The sequence below is a fragment of the Schistocerca nitens genome, chromosome 4, assembly GCF_023898315.1.
Source record: "Schistocerca nitens isolate TAMUIC-IGC-003100 chromosome 4, iqSchNite1.1, whole genome shotgun sequence".
Lineage (NCBI taxonomy): Eukaryota > Metazoa > Arthropoda > Insecta > Orthoptera > Acrididae > Schistocerca > Schistocerca nitens.
Window position 1 is genome coordinate 83,929,429 of NC_064617.1, and position 22,453 is coordinate 83,951,881.

The 22,453-nt window shown below is 41.9% G+C and overlaps 1 protein-coding gene across 1 annotated transcript in view; it reads right to left on the bottom strand.

The window, feature by feature from the left end:
* Nucleotides 1-20,972, bottom strand: part of LOC126252608 (UDP-glycosyltransferase UGT5-like) — a 37,696-nt gene extending 16,724 nt beyond the window's left edge. Inside the window, exons 1-2 of the mRNA XM_049953509.1 lie at nt 20,917-20,972; nt 9,670-9,857 (exon numbers count right to left, since the gene is read on the bottom strand). Coding sequence (XP_049809466.1) covers nt 9,670-9,846 — 177 coding nt within the window. The 5' untranslated portion in view covers nt 9,847-9,857; nt 20,917-20,972. The remainder of the gene's footprint in view (nt 1-9,669; nt 9,858-20,916) is intronic.
* Between the last annotated feature and the right edge of the window lie 1,481 nt (nt 20,973-22,453).

The window sequence follows — 22,453 nt, forward strand, 5'->3', positions numbered from 1 at the left end:
ATTACTACAGCTGAAGGATGAAGATGATACTGTAGCATTCTACTGAGTAAAAGGTACTTGTGGCAATTACAGTTTCAGTATTTCACTACAAGTTCGAGGGATCATCCGTTTCGGCCATTAGCTCGTTATTTTTTCTAGAGGTTTTTCTTTACCTTCGATAAGGACAGAAGCTTGAGTAATGAAGATAAAGCTGAGATTATATTAAATTTCAGCCTCCAGTTGTATTAGCTAAGAAACATTACCTAGGTTTCGGCTATAGCAATGTAGCCTTCTTCACAAATGTCAAATACAAAATTAAATTTAAAACATGCCAAATATTGGTCCTTGTCAAACTTAAAATGTTACCAACATTTAAAGCGAGCGATGGCTGGCTCTGGAATTTCAAGACAAAGCACGGTATTCAAGAGTTTTGTTTAAGTGTTGAAAAACTACACTACTGGCCAATAAAATTGCTACACCAAGAAGAAATGCAGATGATAAACGGGTATTCATTGGACAAATATATTATACTAGAACTGACATGTGATTACATTTTCACGCAATTTGGGTGCATAGATCCTGAGAAATCAGTACCCAGAACAACCACCTCTGGCCGTAATAACGGCCTTGATATGCCTGGGCATTGTGTCAAACAGAGCTTGGATGGCTTGTACAGGTACAGCTGCCCATGCAGCTTCAACACGATACCACAGTTCATCAAGAGTAGTGACTGGCGTATTGTGACGAGCCAGTTGCTCGGCCACTATTGACCAGCTGTTTTCAGTTGGTGAAAGATCTGGAGAAGGTGCTGGCCAGGGCAGCAGTCGAACATTTTCCGTATCCAGAAAGGCCCGTACAGGACCTGCAACATGCGGTCGTGCATTATCCTACTGAATTGTAGGGTCTCGCAGGGATCGAATGAAGGGTAGAGCCACGGTTCGTAACAGATCTGAAATGTAACGTCCAATGTTCAAAGGGCCGTCAATGCGAACAAGAGGTGATCGAGACGTGTAACCAATGGCACCCCATACCATCACGCCGGGTGATACGCCGGTATGGCGATGACGAATACACACTTCCAATGTGCGTTCACCGAGATGTCGCCAAACTCGGATGCGACCATCATGATGCTGTAAACAGAACCTGAATTCATCCGAAAAAATGACTTTTTCCCATTCGTGCAGCCAGGTTCGCCGTTGAGTACACCATCGCAAGCGCCCCTGTCTGTGATGCAGCGTCAAGGGTAACCGCAGGAATGGTCTCCGAGCTGATAGTCCATGCTGCTGCTAACGTCGTCGAACTGTTCGTGCTGATGGGTCAACTGCTGTTTGTGTATGAGAAATCTTTTGGAAACTTTTCTCATGTCAGCACGTTGTAGGTGTCGCTGCCGGCGCCAACCCTGTTTGAATGCTCTGAAAAGCTAATCATTTGCATATCACAGCATCTTCTTCCTGTCGGTTAAATTTAGCGTCTGTAGCATGTCGTCTTCGTGGTGTAGCAATTTTAATGGCCAGTAGTGTATCAACGGACTTACAAACAACAGAAAATTTTATTCAAATGTTCAAAATTGTGGCAGAATCTCATGACCCTGAATTTATATGCAACGCAATGAGACAGGCTTTATTTGGAAGTCTTTGCCTGAAACATCTGAAAGGGAAACTAGTACTCTTGGGCGTAAGGTTAGTTGAGACCACATTACAGTGCCGAAATATACTAATTCTACAGGAAACCACCAAAATGCAGTACCCCTTCTGTTGATAGGAAAATTGAAAAATCCTCAGGCTTTCAAAAATGTGAAAAAGCTTCCCATCTCTTACAAGAATCAACCAAAGGCTTGGATGACTGCTACATTGTTTTTTGAACGGTGCGATTCAGTTTTCATACATGAATTAAAAAAAAGTACAAAAAGGAAGTAAGGAAAGAAGGCAATAAAGGTTCTGGACAGTGCATCCACCCAACCCACAGAAAGCCTTCTTGATACAGAAGATGGACGTTTCAAAACACTCTCCCTGCCGCCAAACGCAACGAGTTCGCTGCAACCAATGGACCAGTCACTTGTCGAAACTATGAAGTGACATTATAGAAGAATACTATTGAGGAAGGTTTTTATAGAAGTGGAAGTGAAGAAGGCACTGTAGCTCATCACCAAAAATTAAATTTAAAAGACTTCTCTTACAATGTGGCGGAAACATGGAATTTGGTGAGGACAACCACATTAAAAATGCTTCAAATAAACTGAAAGCCGTTTAAACCAAAGATGAGGTACTGAAAGACGAAGGTAGAATCGTAAAGGAATATGGAGAAAGAGAAGCGGCTAAGGACGGAATATCAGATATTAGATTATCCGGATCGGGTCTAGTCCCGACTCATCTGGATAACTGGAGTTCTACGGTCGCAGAATAACACCCCAACAGACGATCATCAGTACAGTGCCATAGAACTGCTTTCCCTTCACTCTTCCGTGATCCCCTCCAAATAACAAGTATCCAGTCACCCAAACACCTAGAACCTTTTTACTCTCTGATAGCTATTAGATCGACATTCAACTCTCTACAACCGCCTCCCTGACTAGTTGCAGTCACAACGTCTGAAATATCTTAACACGTTATTAAAAAAAATGAACATTCATACACACACATAAACATACATATACACGCGTACTCAACCGCACACGCACATACACGTGCAAGCACGCATTCGTACACGTACACACATATACATATAGAGATACAAAGAGAAAAGAAGTGAACAGTCAGATATTCATCCCGTATTTTGTTAGGTTGGCAACAGTTATGTAAACAACTAAGCGACACCATGTTATACGAAACCAAGAGTTACACTTACTTTCTACTTTAACCGATGTTTGCGGTTCCACATTCTTTTCAATAATGTTTATTCCGATTTTGGGCAACAAAGTACGAGATTCATGTTCTTCAAAAAATGGTTCAAATGGCTCTGAGCACTATGGGACTCAACTGCTGAGGTCATTAGTCCCCTAGAACTTAGAACTAGTTAAACCTAACTAACCTAAGGACATCACAAACATCCATGCCCGAGTCGGGATTCGAACCTGCGACCGTAGCGGTCTTGCGGTTCCAGACTGCAGCGCCTTTAACCGCACGGCCACTTCGGCCGGCCATGTTCTTCAAATAGCCAGGCTATACATTTGTGCATTTACCAAATTTTATATCTTTTCAAATTTGGCCATAACGTAATAACATGTTTGCATGTTTCTGTGAGATAATGTTGTGCCATGAAAATTAGTTATCCTATGGATTCCATTTTACATGAGTTACAACTAATGCCAAATATTTCGAATATCTTTCCAAATGTATTTTGTTATCCACAAAATAGAAAACTACTGCTATGTTGCAAAAACTCACTTAACTTTTTCATTAATAACAGCGTCATTTGTAAAAGCTAAATATTTATTGTCGCATACACGCGGTATACTCCATTATTTCAGACATTATATTTCGTTATAATTTAAAACAATCTAGGTTACTACTTTCAACCTTATTTTTTATAAGCAGTGAAAGATGAAGGTAAATTTATATTGCTCACTTACTTAAAACATGAAGTTCATGTAATCATTAATTTGATCAATTACCGCTTCGAGAACATACCAGAAGCTCATGTTATATTTAGTAGAATCCGCTCCAAAGTGACCACTTCAGTTCGAGTGTTCATTTTCCAAGTCAGTGCAAACATGTCTTATCAAATTGTGAACGTACTGCGCAGTTAGTCTTTGTTTCATAACTATGAAAAACGCGCGTGCGCAGGTAACTGAAATCATCTTTAGGTTGTTCAACACATCTTGTCTTCAGTGTCAGAGTATCTTTGCTCCGCAGACGTGATTATTTGTGTAATGTAAAAATTTGTATAGTGAGCATCTCAATAAATGTAAGTTTTGCGGACGATGTTCATTCTGGCACGTATCCCAGTGGCGACACCAGCTATCAGTTTAATGTGACTGATTATACTGTTCCAGAGCCGTTCCCTACGATAACCTTGCTTCCTTGTCGCACGGTGCACCTAAACTGCGTTGCGCATGTGCAGTTTCTGGTCCTGACCTTCATAAAAAGGCTTCTGTAGTGTCGACACCACAGTCGTCAGCTGCAACCATCTAAGTGTCACGAAGACGCCTAGATGAAATATTGAGGGATTTAGGTAACATGCTTTGGTGTCACATACGAAAACCCCACATTCAACAGATCCGCCAGGAAAGATCGATGTGTGATAAATAGGTTGTGACTAATGGGTAACTGTTCAGATCTAGACGAGATCCTGGAACTCCGACCTGCAGTGCGCGATCACCTTGACAACCGTGCTCTCTGAGCACATCTCTAGGCCTGATCCAAAGCCACTGTTTCCACCTACGATTTACGAACCTGGAGTGTCAGGACTTTTACGTATTTTATCCTCTTCAAAAATTTTAAAATATTACTATAAGTTTTCATAGTCATGTAAGCTGGTAAGCTTAGGATTGGAAGTTGGCATCCCATCCATGCTAATGAAATCGAAGAATCTTACTTTTGGTTTTTTTTCCCTGGCCTCATCCTATATCATCACTGAGTGTGCACGCTAATTTTTGGATTTGGCAATGACACTTGTTAAGGTTGCGCAGATGCCCTTTCTGTTACCAACCTATTGCCCATAGGGACGAAACTTGTGTTCCTCAATTCTCGAGTGAAAGTGCGCCAACGTTTTCTAAATCGTGTAACGGAGGCGGAATATGGGTACCTATTTGGATGTGGGAAACCGCATAAAAACCACATCCGGGCTGACCAGCGCACCGATGTTGTTGTTGAACCGCCGGTCGTATTCGATTCGGGGCCGTTGCGGCTCCCCGTACAGCCGAATCCGCGTGTTAATGAGGGCAGCTGTCCAGGTGAATTAACGAAATGGAAAGATAAAAATAAAGCCCTTGACTGTGCAGTACCTCCTACTGTCACCACGTGCCAGGAAGTACAGGTTGGGCGAGAAGTCCCACGTGTTAACAGCGTAATACCGTTAGACATGTTGGTAAATACCGTTCGAAAATGAAAGAGTATGTTTTTACGTTTCAACATTTATTCTGAATAAACAATGTCTGGTTATTATAAATATTTAATGTGAATAAAATTCGAACATTGTTACAAATGTTCGTTAATGAATGTCAGTGTGCAGTCTTCGATGTGCCATGCAAAGTTTGATGCGACACCATGTTCTTGTGTGTATCCACCGCAGCATATCAAGGCTAACCCTTTCAAATGTGAACTCAGCCTTTCAGCTGATCGTCGTGCACATATCGTCGCTTACTAACGTCTCCTTTCACTATGTCCCGCAGTGTGTTGTCGGGTGTGGTCACGTCTAGGCTTTGTGGATGTCGTGGCAACAGTGTTGACGCCTCTCTTGAACTACGTCCAATCCAGCGATTTGAAAACAGTTCACCTTGCAGTTTGTAGACACAGCAAAATGTGGTGAAGCGCCTTCTCATTGAAGTTTAACGATTCCTCCAGCTCTTCATTCTGGAAATAACTACGTATTCATCATGTGAAGATAGGTGTGTTGGTTCACACAACCATCAAAGAAATACGATCTAAGCAGGCAGTCTGCCCTTAACGCTTCCCAAGTCATAACATGGGATGGATTGCATCCAATTTTCTCATAAAAGTGCGGTTTGTCTTTTGCCCAAAGAAAAAAGTTACGGACCGATCGAGGTGGCTCAGTGGTTAGCACAATGGACTCGCATTCGGGAGGACGACGGTTCAATTCCGCGTCCGGCCATCCTGATTTAGGTTTCCGTGATTTCCCTAAATCGCTCCAGGAAAATGCCGGGATGGTTCCTTTGAAAGGGCACGGCCGACTTCCTTCCCTGTCATTCCGTAATCTGATGAGACCGATGACCTCGCTGTTTTGTCTCTTCCCCCAAAACAACTAATAAAGTTACGATTCCGTGAGTTACGATGAATCGTACACTCTTCAGACAACATAACGTTCTTCTGATCATTTGCATGCGAAAAGCTCGGGAGCAGTATTGCACGTTCATGCATATGTTGCTCGAAGTCACAATCACTCTCATTCACTGACGATGACCGAAGACGTGAAACATTCATGTCTTTCCGCATGTAGCCGCGCTTAGCCCATCCCTGGATGGCTAAGTGTGCAGACCGCTTACACGGGTTCATTTCAGCGGCGAGTGTTCACTCGCAGTTCTGTTCAAGAATAGTGCAAAGTGTATCGTTTCCGTATTGCTTTGTATTCACAACAGTGTTCATGTACATGTCTAACTGTATTAATACGTGGAAGAACTATCTGCTTACCCCGTACACACACACATAGCGAATGGTCGGGTTGTATCGGACAGCTGATTGTATCAGGCGATACCTGTTTCTAAGCTCTAGCACAAGTGACAACACCTAAATCGCGGCTGCAGTGTGAACCACAGAGAAACAGGACCTCACACGATTTTCAGTTGAAGCTACACTGCGTTTCAGTGTGACAAGTCACTTGTTTCTTTGCATTTTCGATTCATCAACTTTGGAGTGTTATGGTTTGTTTGCAAGTAAGTAGCATAATATAATTGGTCTCGTACAGTAAAGCCTTTTTATCTCTATATGGGAACAGTTCCTCATTGACGCAACCCTGGCAAATGTGCCATTCAATTCACCGTTCTTCGAAGTTTTCATTCATTGCACAATATTGTTTCCGTTCATCATCGTCACGTGCTGGGAAAGACATGTAATTTCCTAAAACTGGGTTCATGGCTACCTCTCTGTTTCCCCGTAAAGCTTTAAGGATATCACCTAATGTACTTCTTGAAACTGAGTATTTCTCACTTGCTTCCTTAATTGTCATTTCAAGAACTCTGATCCTTTCCTATGGTTTCCTTTATGTAATTTTCATCCCATTTATGTCATTACTTCTCCATATTTGTCTGTTAATGAAATACGTAAAAAATTAAGCCTTTATGGTATATGTTTTTTTTCTGTTCAGCCCCTAAATTTCTTTTGTATGTCTATCCTTCTGATCGGAGGTTTGAGGGACTTAGGCCGTTCACTTATGTAATAAAATGAACCACCTACAGCCGACCTTTATTATATGGTTACCAGTTTCGGTGCTTCACTGCACCATCTTCGGACCTTAATTGACGCTGAGGAGTTTAACTCCAACCGTATACACTATTCTATCAGTGGTTAACATCTATGAATTGATTTTCAGAAACTGCCGGTAGCAACGATGTTGTGCTCCAACCGTCAACTGCCAAGTGAGTGACGTACCGTATAGCACTCAAAGCTGCCAAACGCCAGGCGTGAAGAGGAGCCCACCAGAATTTCAACAAGCATTACTATGCTACATGCCAACCATTAGCTGATGGTTGGAGACACAACATCGTTTGAAAAGTCCGTGCAAAGTCCGAGAGATGGCACCACCGGCGCGTATCGAGGTCATGCTTAGTTAGTCGCATCTTTGGAAAGAACATACACCAAGTTTCAGCCATATTGGTGTGTTTCTTTGTGTTTGGCATTCGTGTCAATCAAGGAAGTCGAGTGATTGTCAAAAAATGGATGAAAAAGAATTTCGTCTGGTGATTAAACATTACTTTACGAAAGGCAAACCGCCTCAGGAGACTAAAGAGAAGCTTGATAAACATTATGGTTACTCTGCACCTTCTGCACAGTTTATAAGTGGTTTCAAAATTTTCGGAGTGGCAATATGGGCACAAGTGATGCTGAACATTCTGGACGCCCTGTGGAGGTTACGACTCTAGAAATCATTGATAAAATCCATGATATGGTGATGGATGACAGAAGAGTTAAGGTGCATGAGATTACTAGTGCTGCGGGCATCTCGAATGAATGGATACATAATATTTTGCCATAAACATTTGGACATGAGAAAGCTATCCGCAGGATGGGTTCCGCGATTGCTCACGCTTGACCAAAAATGGAATAGTGTGAAATGTTGCAAGGATGGTTTGCTGCTGTTCAGGAAGAATCCACAGGACTTTAAGCGTTGTTTCGTCACTGTGGGTGAAACATGGACACATTACTATACTCCTGAGACCAAACTACTATCTAAACAGTGGGTTACCAACGAAGAATCTGCACCAAAAAAGGCGAAGACCATTCCATCGGCTGGAAAGGTTATGGCGACTGTCTTTTGGGATTCGCAAGGGATAATCCTCATTGACTATGGGAAAAAGGGAACAACTATTACATGTGCATATTATTCATCGTTATTGGACCGTTTGAAAACCGAGTTGCAAGAAAAACTCCGGCGATTGGATCGGAAAAAATGTTCTTTTCCATCACAACAATGTACCAGCACACACCTCAGCAGTTTTGGTCGCAAAATTAATGGAAATAGGATTCCAACTCGTTTCACATCCCCCCTATTCTGTAGACTTGTCTCCTTCGGACTACTATTTGTTCTCCAATCTGAAGAAATGGCTGGCGGGACAAAGACGTTATTCAAACGAAGCGGTGATTGCAGCAAGCATTAGCTATTTTGCAGACTTGGACAATTGCTATTATTCGGAAGGGATCAACAAATTAGAACAGCGTTGGACGAAGTGTATAAGTCTAAAAGGAGACTATTTCGAAAAATAAAAAACGTTTACCCCAAACATGTAAGTAGTTTTTATTTTCGCACGGACTTTTCAAACACCCGTCGTACACAGGACTTCCAGTGATCTATGAGTCCATGCTGCATCAAGTTGCCGCACTACGCTGAGCAAAAAGAGGTCCGACACGACATTAGAGGGTATCCCATGGCCTTTGTCATCTCAGCGTATAAGGTCACGTGTTAATTTAGTCTCAAATCTTTGCTTAACAAAAGTTTCGCAATAGCTGGGAGTAAATGCCAGGTGTTTGTCATATTTGGCAGTGTGATGCCGGTCCTGTTTACGGTATGTGTGTTGTCTTTCGATATTAGTCTGGCATCCCGAGGTTTTAAATTTCTTTGCACAGCGCTCTGTGGTTGCTTTTGCGCCTTGAAAATGACAGGGTGTGCACCCGCCTAAATATTGGCGGTTGTCGAAGGCGTCACCCGACTGCAGTCCTGTAAGTTGTTCGAGCCTTTCAAACGCTGGGAGTAGTCCTAGTTTCATATGTATGTCCCGTTTCAATTGGCTTTTCTAATTTTTATTCTGTTTCTGTTTCACCTTCCGTATTTAATACGACTTCAGGCTATTCTTCAGTATTCTTGTCTTGTGTTAATTTTATATCATTATTAATATTAATTTAATTTGGACTGCTATACAGGCGCTGTTTTTTGGACGTTTGATGCTAACGTTTCTCTGATTGGTTTTCTTTATACTTATTTACTGTTTAACATTTTTATTTGCATTGCTACTGCACTCTCAAAGATGGCATTTACTCTGTGTCTCTACTTCACTCTTGACGGTAGCATCTTTTGCATTGTTGTTCACGAATATTATAGTCTCTTTGACGACGACAGTCAAAGTTTGATAAATTCTAAGCCGATAACAGCTAAAAAAATTAAATCTACACTGTGTGATACATCCAATATTGTGCTTTTTATTTGCAATTCTTAATAATAACATACATTTGGCTAGAATGAAACCTATATCTCTAATATAACTAGAAAAGTAAGTTGAATCAAGCATCAGTAAACGACTTAGGATGAAACGTGGGAGATGTGATCACGAGTTAAGAAGATAGTAGGTAGTATTAGTATACACACCTTGATAGGATCCGTTGTGATATGCGTGACTTCGTGGCCTCGCTTAACCAGCTCGAGAACTATATGTCTCATAGGTAACACGTGGCTGATGGAGGGAAACGGCGAAGCGGCCAGAATCCTGGCACACTCAGAGCCTCCTAACATGGACAGAACGACCAGAGGCAAGATGGCAGCCATTCCTGCGCCCCCTGCGGAATAAAAATAGTGACATATTCACACTCTTACAGCTCATGCAGAAGAAATGTGCCACAGGTTGCAATTGTTTGTGTGTGTATTATGATTCCTTGTGCCAATTGTAGTTAGTACGTCTGTTATTCATTCTGCAGTCATCAAAGGCATTAACAGTTATACCACAGGGATACATTTCTTTACTGAAGGGTGTTAATGTTTCTTACACGACTGCAAAATGAGATACTACAAAAAATCGGGAAAAGACTAACGGAACGAACCATGTATATATCTCAATGTCCAATGCAGGCCATCTCTCCGCACCGATTTCAGTACCCAAACGATGTAACAACGTTGGTGAAGCGCCGTATGGGAAATAAATACGCATGTGGTACTCGCCCTGCAGGCCTCATGGAGAGCAGAAATATATCCAGGGGACTGTATGTTTTACGAGTCACACAATGAGTGACTGACTGATAAATACAACTGCAGTGACAATAGTGCCTGCTGGCTATAAACTTGAGAACTGGTCGTGTTGACCATAGATTCTGGCAAATGGACTCATTCAAGCTATGATCATGGCTATGCCGAGATTTAGCACCATTCACATGTCACGACAATTTGGTGGGGTGGGGACCCTGGTGTAACAACCCTTGGACTGTCAGAGGCCCTATTGTCAGGTACAAGTGTCTCGCCACAAGCAATGAAAATTTGAAGTAGTGGAGTAAGAGAACTGAGGCAATGGTTTCGGGCAATAGGATTGCCTAGTTACTTTTAAACCTGCTACTACTAAGTTGGACTATGAAGCATTAACATAGATCTCAAACCTCTAATTGTTTTGCTGCTTTTTGTTTCGAGACAAGAAACCGCAGAACTTTACTATCCAAAGACAGTGCAGTAGGGAGATGTGTTAAATTAACATCATAGCGCACAAAAATGAAGCCCAAAGAGAACTAATACAATGTCAGCCTTTAGAGGAACAGCGCTGGGATGAAATTTTTTATATGTACATAATCATAACTAAAAAATGAAAGCAATATTTAGATAGTGAAGGAACTTGAGACAAAACAGGAAAACTTTTATTGACACGTATACAAACGGCATTCCAAGTAAATCATTTAAGTCTATGCACTAATATGTACATTTTGTTACTTACAGAAACTGATAAATGATAGCATATACCACTGAAAAATAGTGAAGGACGATTTTTGCATGAAAGAAATTTTAAAAAAGTATTTACGATAGAATATGATGCTAAACGGTGGCAGATCATTCGTTAATAATATGCTGAGAAGAAAACCTAGCTAGAACCAAATGCAACTATCAGTTAAACTGACTATATTTTAACAAACAATAAAGAAAGTGTATAGAGTGTAAAAATGGCAAACCACTAACGAATTTCAAGTGATGGAAGAGTCGTAATAAGTAGTATAAAAAAGGTAGAAATATAAAAATAAACAGAATCATAACACAGTAGGTTATAGATTTAGATTATTTAAGAATACTTAACCAAAAATTTCAGCATATTAAACAATTAATGGTACAGAGGTGTAGACAAAATAGTCAATTTGCAACTTATTAAATGTGTTTATCCAAGCAACAAAATTATGAAAAGTCCAAGAAAAGGATAACACAATAAAAATCTCAAACCGAACGATGCATGTGTATGGGGGGAGAGTTTTAAACAAACGATAATGCAAACATAACTAAATATGCTGATTTGAAAAAAAAAACTGTTCGAATATGACTTGAATTTCCTTCAGCATGCGCATTTTAATGATTTAAATAATGAAATACTGCGGCAGTTACGTTTTTCCACGCATAACATGGCGTTTTTCAGGGATTTACACCAGTTTAAAAGTATTGTTGGAGTTCACATTAGCAATGAACAGTCTGTTTAAAACCTTGATGGAGTTTCAAATCCAAAACAAACTCAAAAAATGATTAATTTGTGGGGGAATCAAGAGCGATAGTACGAACTGGTGCAGCATATTGACAACTTTTCCCCATAAGAACTGAATAAACGTCACTGTTGACTTAGACTTAAAAGGAAACTAAGTTTAAGAGTGCTATGGGCTAAGAATGGAAGGTGGCAGATTTCAGATACCTGCTTACGCAGACAACGTGGTGTTGGTTAGTGAGAGCGAAAAAGATGTCGGAGAGATGTACTGAAGTGTTGCCGTAGCAGCAAGTAAAGCAGGACTAGTCACCAATAAACGAAAAGCAGAACATGTACTAGTAGGTAGAACTAAATAAGCACAAGAGTATTTCACAGTTGATGAAGACAAGTTCAAGTCTGTTGTTTAGTTCAAGTACCTGGGAAGTTGGTACAGTTTTATAATCAAATACCCATTGCTGTTGCAAGTCGGCAAGATTTTGCCACCACAGATTTAATATTCAGTAAATTTTTTTGATTTATATTTATATTAGGTCATTTTTATGATGTACAATCGAATTATTAATCGTTGCGTTGGCTGATACTGGCTAGCATTATGTAGCAACAGTTTCTGTAGCACTGCACGTCTGGGAGTTAAGTAGAGCTGAGCACAGAAAAAAAGGACGGCATTGACCACACGTTCCTCAGATGCCACTATCAGTTAAAGAGGGGCTGGGAAGAGAGTTGTCTTATTCTGCAGGGGCGGACATTTACTGCACTGAGACCAGAGTGAGGAGGTGGCGGTTTACAACGCTGGACGCCTGCGGACAGTGCAGGTTGGACATTGCCCTCTGGTGAAACGAAAAAAAAAATAGAATAAACCGGTGATAAAGAACGTTGCGGACAGAACAAGGCGAAAAGACATTCTTCTTAGTGCGAAGGAATGCGTGAGGCCACAAACGATGGTCGCGAGCTGACCCCCAAGGAATCTTCTCATGGGAAGTGCCGGGACGTGCTTCCCAACGTAAAGTAGAGACGCGAATTTGATTGAAGGAATGAGTAAGAGGGGAAATGGAAACTTCCAGAAAATCTTTTGAAAGGAGTATGAGATTCGGAGTTGGAGAAGAAATTAAAACTTTGAGGTTCCCCGATGACATTGTAATTCTGTCAGAGACAGCAAAGGACCTGGAAGAGCAGCTGAACGGAGTGGTCAGTGTCTTGAAAGGAGGATATAAGATGAACATCAACAAAAGCAAAACGAGGATAATGGAATGTAGTCGAATTAAATCGGGTGATGCTGAGGGTATTAGATTAGGAAATGAGACGCTTAAAGTAGTAATGGAGTTTTGCTATTTGGGGAGCAAAATAACTGAGGATGGTCGGAGAGGATATAAAATGTGGACTGTCAATGGCAAGGAAAGCGTTTCTGAAGAAGAGAAATTTGTTAACACCGAGTATAGATTTAAGTGTCAGGAAGACTTTTCTGAAAGTATTTGTATGGAGTGTAGCCATGTATGGAAGTGAAACGTAAAGGATAAATAGTTTAGGCAAAAAGAGAATAGAAGCTTTCGAAATGTGGTGTCAGAGAAGAATGCTGAAGATTAGATGGGTGATCACGTAACTAATGAGTAGGTATTGAATAGAATTGGGGAGAAGAGAAATTTGTGGCGCAACTTGGCTAGAAGAAGGGATCGGTTGGTAGGACATATTCTGAGACATCAAGGGATCACCAATTTAGTATTGGAGGGCAGTGCGGAGGGTAAAAATCGAAGAGGGAGACCAAGAGATGAATACACTAAACATATTCAGAAGGATGTAGGTTGCAGTAAGTACTGGGAGATGAAGAAGCTTGCACAGGATGGAGTAGCGTGGAGAGCTGCATCAAACCAGTCTCTGTACTGAAGACCACAACAACAGCAACATGATATTCAGGTGATTGGCTGGCAGATTCATTACCCAAGTAGTGGGAAATAATGTTTTCGTACGAGCCACTAGGCTTTGTCACCTGTGCACGCACATAGTTGCTGCCTATGGCATGTAGACACTTCCCTGCAGGGATCGACACTTCCCTCCAGAGTTCGAGCTAGAGACTTCGCTGGCGAGAGCCACAGAGCAGAAACTGGCGGTTAGATTTTGAGAAATGTTACTTTTAACACAAGGATCATGTGAAGTCGTTTCTCTGTGAACATAGTCGTAATTCTGTTTACTCTCTGTGGAGTCTGACACACATTGAAGTGCTTCTTTACAGAAGAATACTTGAGTCGAATTTCTGGTCCTGGCTAGTGAGCAAAGAGAAATATTGCCCGGTGTTCTGTCTTGTACTAACGTAATTTAGCTCTTGGAGTTGGCAGACGACACATTTCGTCCACTGCGCAGGCAGAGAATTACATGTACGCCACGTACGCCATTTGCATAGCGGCCAACGACCCGAAGAGCAGATCATCCGTGTAGTACACCTGCTGTCCGTAGCTCTGCACGTGACATGTGCCCTTCGGTTCAGCGGATAGAGAAACATCCACAGTAAATGTGTTGGGTTCCACTTGCTTGCCCACTGAGTTGTTTCTGAAAGTGCCAGTCAGAGTATAGGTCTTCTGTTTTTCACTGCCAATCACTATCAGCCACTATTAAAAACAATGAAGGGGGGAGAGGGGCGGTCTAATGAAAGTCAAATATATGTTCTGCCACTCTGAAAATTACGTTTAGGATAGAATCTGGCATTGTGTACTTCATACTTACACAATTTTTGCACTTTTTTGAGAATAAATCTTTTACGATATCCAAGTTGTGATTCATTTAGTAGCATACCGAAAGAAATAACTGCTTTGATTTGCTAAATAGAATTGAAGTAAAAACACAACACGATACCTCGTTTTAAGGGAATCCCTAGGTGTAGACTGTCAACAGCAACGTGTTTTTAACCATTTTTAGGCGTGGGAATCCATTGCGGAGACAATATTACGCAACTGCTCGTACACAAGCCAAAAGTTACAAACACGACGGGGGTTCACATGAAAATGTAAATTACTACTGACTCGAGATGTCTAGATGGAGATACGTTCAAATCTGAAACCCTACCACGTTCTGCGAAAGTGAAGATCTACAATACCATTATATGCACCATTGTCCTCTATGATGCAGAAAAATGAACACTAACCTAAAGGGAGATGCAAAAGCTTCTAACATTTGAAAGAAAGGCGGTGGCTCCTGGTGAGTGACGTACGTATTAGGAAGACAAGAACGAATTACAAAAGTCATGAGATCAAGAATCAGCCCAACGTTTTACAATATCAAAAGAGCAGACGACTCCAATGGGCAGGTCACGGAATCCTTGAGCCAGAGACCCGACATCCTAAGCAAGCTTGCCGACATTTTAACAAAAAGACCCCTGAATAGGCAAGAAACAGATGAGAATACGACTAAAGAAAGTTGCGGAAGCTTAGAATGTAATCAATTGGGAGGAAATGGCAATGGATAGAATGCTACGGGGACTGATTGTTGAGGCAGATCGGCTGGTGACCTCAAGAAAAGTACGTAACTGCATGTCATGGCTACGTATGTGTTGTTCTGTCTCTCTGTCGTTGCAGCCGTCTTCATACGTTCTCACTGCAACCGAAACACGGAAAAATATAAATTTAGGTGTTTCAGATGCTGATAGGATGATTTTATTTGTACGTTTCGTATTCCCGACTCACATAAGCGAACATGACGACTACGTGCCAGGGGGTAAGGGACTGCCTATATTTTAAAGTCGTAGCACACGTTAGCTATCATAGAGGAAAATATTTTGTAAATGCTTCTTAAAGTATGTTTTAACTATCCACTGCAAAGATTTTGATCGTAGAATGGTATGACGTTGGTAGTTAGTACCGATACCGGTAGTCATTAGACAAAGCAGAAGTATTGCGCCTCCTTCAACACACAGAAATTCGCACATAGGGACACATCATTCAGAGAGTTTTCTTGTTTTAAATTGCAGCTCGGTACAAAGATATTGCGACGTTGTTGCTTACCAAAGAGTTTGGATACAGTCAACGGTTTTGTATTTTTGTTGATATCGTTTATATTTATAATCAACTGTTATACGCTATATGACCAAAAGTATCCGGACACCCACAAAAACATACGTTTTTCATATTAGGTGCAGTGTGCTGCCACCTACTGCCAGGTACTCCATATCAGCGACCTCAGTAGTCATTAGAGATCGTGAGAGAGCAGAATGGGGCGCTCCGCGGAACTCACGGACTTGCAATGTGGCCAGACGATTGGGTGTCACTTATGTCATACGTCTGTACCCGAGATTTCCACACTCCTGGAAACTCCTACGTTCACTGTTTACGATGTGATAGTGAAGTGGAAACGTGAAGGGACACGTGCAGCACAAAAGCGTACAACACTTGGGAGCATGTTACCCGCTATAGACCAGCGTAGTGAATTATCGGAAAGCACAGGCAGCTGCTTTCTATGACGATGGTGTTGGAAATTTGGTATAACGCTCTGACAAATGTCTAAGTCGGAGTGGCGACTATGTAGACAAGTATCTGGAAAGTGTAGCTAACTCTGGCAAATAGAATGTTTCTGATTTTCGCTGTGGTTTCCATTTACCTACCGATGTTTTCTTATGTGACTGGCGAGTATTGCACCTCCTTCAATACATTTGGAACCTGCACATCATGCAGAAATTTGCGTTCCTCGATATTTTTGAAATCTTTTTTATTTATGCACTGCTGGTATGGTAACTGGAAAAATTTCATTCACTTGACGTTCAGCAACTCAACTTTATTTACGCGTTTCGAGTAAGTTCGTCTTCAGAATATGTGCAGCAAGGCTACAAAAGACATGAGTAACACGCTGTTTCAAACAGTTAACAAATAGTAAAGTAACTAAACAAACACTGTTTTCAGCCTTGTTTAACAATTTATTATTAATGTTGTTTCACAACCTAGGTTTCGGGTTATAAGCCCATTTTCAAGTACATTACTGATTCTCAAAGATGATACCCGAAACCTAGGTTCTGCAATAACATTAATAATAAAATGTGAAACAAGGCTAAAAAACAGTGTTTGTTTAGTTCGATTTGATATTACGGAATGGCCACCAAGTGGCTTGGAAGGTAGCACTGTATGGCGCTGAAGACGTTCGACAGATCAAACACAGATGTAAAGACATTAAAAACAAAGCGTATTAAAGAGGAAGTAATACAACATCATTACAGATATCCCGAAACAAGAGAATTACAATGAATGTAAAACCGAAACTTATGGTGAAGAGTGGAGGTGAGGAAAAAGCGAAGAAAGCCGGGTGGCACAGTAATCACATATCATATTACACAAAACTAAAGATCAAACATGCATTATATTTTACAAAAAAGAAAGAGTATAACAGAGTAAATGTAGCTAAAATTAAGAGTAGGGCGGTGAGCCTGTAGATACAGGCCCCTGTAGAGATCTACATCTACACCTGCATCCATACTGCGCAAGATATCTGACGGTGTGTGGCGGAGGGTACCTTGAGTACCTCTATTGGTTCTCCCTTCTATTCCAGTGTCGTATTGTTCGTGGAAAGAAAGATTGTCGGTATGCCCCCGTGTAGGCTCTAATCTCTCTGATTTTATCCTCATGGTCTCTTCGCGAGATATACGTAGGAGGGAGCAATATACTGCTTGACTCCTCGGTGAAGGTATGTTCTCGAAACATCAACAAAGCGCTGCCCTCCGTTGTCTCCTCTCTATCTCTTCTATCAACCCTATCTGGTACGGATCCCACACCGGTGAGCAGTATTCAAGCAGTGGGCGAACAAGTGTACTGTAACCTACTTCCTTTGTTTTCGGACTGCATTTCCTTAGGATTCTTCCAATGAATCTCAGTCTGGCATCTGCTTTACCGACGATTAATTTTATATGGTTATTCCATTTTAAATCACTCCTAATGCCTACTCCCAGAAAATTTATGGAATTAACTGCTTCCTGTTGTTGACCTGCTATATTGTAGCTAAATGATAAAGGGCCTTTCTTTCTATGTATTCGCAGCACATTACACTTGTCTACATTGAAATTAAATTGCCTTTCCTTGCACCATGCGTCAATTCGTTGCAGATCCTCCTGCATTTCAGTACAATTTTCCATTGTTACTACTTCTTGATATACTACAGCATCATCCGCAAAAAGCCTCAGTTAACTTCCGATGTTATCGACAAGGTCATATATATATATATATATATATATATATATATATATATATATATTGTGAATAACAACGGTCCTACGAGAGTCCCCTGCGGCACACCTGAAATCACTCTTACTTCGGAAGACGTCTCTCCATTGAGAATGACATGCTGCGTTCTGTTATCTAGGAACTCTTCAATCGCCGGCCGAAGTGGCCGTGCGGTTAAAGGCGCTGCAGTCTGGAACCGCAAGACCGATACGGTCGCAGGTTCGAATCCTGCCTCGGGCATGGATGTTTGTGATGTCCTTAGGTTAGTTAGGTTTAACTAGTTCTAAGTTCTAGGGGACTAATGACCTCAGCAGTTGAGTCCCATAGTGCTCAGAGCCATTTTTGAACTCTTCAATCCAATCACACAATTGGTCTGATAGTCCATATGATCTTACTTTGCTCATTAAACGACTGTGGAGAACTGTATCAAACGCCCTGCGGAAGTCAAGAAACACGGCAGGGTTATGTATGCAGGGGTTTTGAGAAACACATACACTGGTATGTACAAAAACTGCTACTAACAACAATTGCTAATTCCACTTTACTCGGTGTCTAATAAGAAGAAGAGGTCTGAGTCGATTACATTTGAACTCGCAGCTCTGTCTCACGTAAGCTGACTTCGATATAAACCAAAGATTGTAGATTATGGAGACTAGATCACTGTATCCAGGACGCTGGAGTCTGAACAATGGAGCTTGAATACTGGAGACTGGAGGCTCCTTGCAAAGGCCTCTTATTGGTGTGGTGCTTGACATTGTCGACGCCAGTCCAAGGGGGCATGTCCCTCAAGCAACTGGCTGTTAGTGGAGGTGGTCGCCCTTGGTTGCCTCCCACGGTAACCTGCATAACCGTTATTGCCAACTTCAAACAGCAGTACGATGCCTCCTGCGTGGTATTCATTACTTATGATACCAGTCTCCACACAGTGCCTAGAGAGCCTGCATATATGGGCACTCATAGAGAGCTTGCACACATAGCGATATGCAGAGAGCCTGTGTACACAGGGGTTTTGAGAGCTTGTATACTCGTACATAGGCATCTGTAGAGCCTGTGTACACAGGAGACTGTAGAGTGCCTGATTAGACGGTGCCCCCTAGAGAGGCTTTTCACACAGGAGTCTGTAGAGAGCCTGTGAACACAGCGGCCTCAATAGAGTCTATGTACATAGTCACGTGTAGAGAACATGTACAAGCGAGGGTCTGTAGAGAGCCTGTATACACAGGCACCTGTAGAGAGCTTGTATCCACAGGGACCTACAGAGAGCCTGTATACCTGGGTGTCTGTAGAGGCTGTACATACAGGGGCTCTGAGAGCCTATATACACAGATGCCTCTATACAGAGGATCCTGTAGAGAGACTGCATACACAGAGTGCTTTAGAGAGTTTGTATACACAGCCGCTGGGCTAAGACATGTTTCATTTATTAGTGTGTATGACTTCTGAAGAAGGCTATATTATTATAGCAGAAACCATGGCCAAAGTTTAAAATAAACATAATTTAGTGCAACTGTGGGCTGTTTTTCATTCGAGACAATTTCGTAACGGTTGCTGTTGTCTCTGCCATGATGAAAATAATAAAATAATATTGAATCGAAAAATACACTGAAGAGCCAAAGAATCTGGTACACCTGCCTAATACCATGTAGTGCCGCCGCCAGCACGCAGAAGTGCCGTAACACGACGTGGCATAGAGTCGACTAATGTCTGAAGTAGTACTGGAGGGAACTGACACCATGAATCCTGCAGGACCGTCCATAAATCCGTAAGAGTACGAGGGGTGGAGATCTCTTCTGAACAGCACGTTGCAAGGCATCCCAGATATGCTCAATAATGTTCATGTCAGTGGAGTTCGGTGGCCAGCGAATGTGTTTAAACTCAGAAGAGTATTCCTGGACACATTCTGTAGAAACTCTGGACGTGTGGGGTTTCGCATTGTTCCGCTGGAATTGCCCAAGTCCGTCGAAATGCACAATCGACATGAATGGATGCAAGTGATCAGACAGGGTGCTTAAGTACGTGTAACCTGTCAGAGTCGTATCTAGATGTATCACGGGTCCCATATCGTTCCAACTGCACACGTCCCACACCATTACAGAACCTCCATCAGCTTGAACAGTCTCCTGCTGATATGCACGTTCCATGGATTCATCAGGTTGTCTCGATACCCGTACACGTCCATCTGCTCGATACAATTTGAAACGAGACCAGTGATCAACAGTCCAATGACACTGCTGACGGGCCCAGACAAGGCGTAAGGCTTTGCGTTGTGCAGTCATCAAGGGTACACGAGTGGGCCTTCGGCTCCGAAAGCTCATATCGATGATGTTTCGTTGAATGGTTCGCACGCTGACACTTGTTGATGGCCCAACATTGAAATCTGTAGCAATTTGCGGAAAGGGTTGCACTTCTGTGACGTTGGACTATTGTCTTCAGTCGTCGTTGACCCCACTCTTGCAGGATCTCTTTCCGGCCGCAGCGATGTCGGAGATTTGATGTTTTACCGGACTGCTAATATTCGCAGTACACTCGAGCAATGGTCGTACGGGAAAATCCCCACTTCATATCTCAGAGATGCTGTACTCCAAAGCTTGTGCGACAACTATAACATCACATTCAAACTAACTTAAATTTTGATAACCTGCCGCTGTAGCAGCAGCAACCGACCTAACAACTGTGATAGACACTTATTGTCTTATACAGGCGTTCCCGACCGCAGCACCGTATCCTACCTGTTTACATACCTCTGTAGTTGAATACGCTTAACTATAACAGCATCTTTGGCGCTTTAGTGCATTTGTAATGCAAAACTTCAGCTAGGAATGTTCAATAATGTTCATGTCTGTGGAGTTCGGTGGCCAGCGAATGTGTTTAAACTCAGAAGAGTATTCCTGGACACACTCTAACATTAAAGCCTCCTTTTGTTTGAAAAAGACAATATAGTGACACAGCCATTTAATGTAAAGCGCACATCGTTATGAACGCAGCTATACTTACGAAGTCTGAGCTTACAGCTGTCTACCCTAAGAGTCCGCCACAGATAAACAGCGCCTGCTGTTTCTCTCTCGCTCTAGCCATCGCGAGTCTTATTATATCACCCCCATGGGCACCGCACGTGTTAGTCAAGAGACCCGCTATCGTCGTAGATGCCTGACACAAAGTGCATCCGCTCACACCGTTATCGCTGTTTGGTAATCATTCACTTCTCCTCTCACTGCGCAGGCGCCTTATCGCAGTGCTGTGTAGCTATCTCACCTGTAAGTGCTGAAACGTTCGCTATAAATAGAACAGCATTGCATAACATAGCATCATGTTGCGCCACCAGATGAAACAAATCTTTGTTAGTCTGGATTCTCAGCAAAAACAAAATAAAATAAACAAAAGCTTCTGGATTTTGTTGGTTCGCCACAACCGCATCCAGACATCCACGCTTCTATATCTAAATCTATAGTACCGAGGGCATTCTGCAAAGTAGCACCTCCGAATTTTTTATTTACACACTCTTAAAGTTTTTTGAATAAGACAAACGTTACTAGCAGTCTATATTCTTATCATTCATATTTAAGTATTTTCAGCCCACTGCCGCAAGAGTGCTCCGAAATGTAGCGTGTAACATGGAAGAGCAGTTGAACGGAATGGACAGTGTCTTGAAAGGAGGATATAAGATGAACATCAACAAAAGCAAAACGAGGATAATGGAATGTAGTCGAATTAAATCGGGTGATGCTGAGGGAATTAGATTAGGAAATGAGACACTTAAAGTAGTAAAGGAGTTTTGCTATTTAGGGAGTAAAATAACTGATAATGGTCGAAGTAGAGAGGATATAAAATGTAGACTGGCAATGGCAAGGAAATCGTTTCTGAAGAAGAGAAATTTGTTAACATCGAGTATAGATTTAAGTGTCAGGAAGTCGTTTCTGAAAGTATTTGTATGGAGTGTAGCCATGTATGGAAGTGAAACATGGACGATAACTAGTTTGGACAAGAAGAGAATAGAAGCTTTTGAAATGTGGTGCTACAGAAGAATGCTGAAGATAAGGTGGGTAGATCACGTAACTAATGAGGAGGTATTGAATAGGATTGGGGAGAAGAGAAGTTTGTGGCACAACTTGACTAGAAGAAGGGATCGGTTGGTAGGACATGTTTTGAGGCATCAAGGGATCACAAATTTAGCATTGGAGGGCAGCGTGGAGGGTAAAAATCGAAGAGGGAGACCAAGAGATGAATACACTGAGCAGATTCAGAAGGATGTAGGTTGCAGTAAGTACTGGGAGATGAAGAAGCTTGCACAGGATAGAGTAGCATGGAGAGCTGCATCAAACCAGTCTCAGGACTGAAGACCACAACAACAACAACAGCATGGCGGTATGTCGGTGCGCCAGACAAAGCGTCCTGTAATGGAGTTCTCTCCTTCAGCATGACAATGTCAACTCACACACGAGAGCTGTGACATATTCAACAATCCGACGCCTTAGCTTCACTATCATCAATCGTCCTTTATACAGTTCCGACTTGACCCCATCTGATTCTCGTC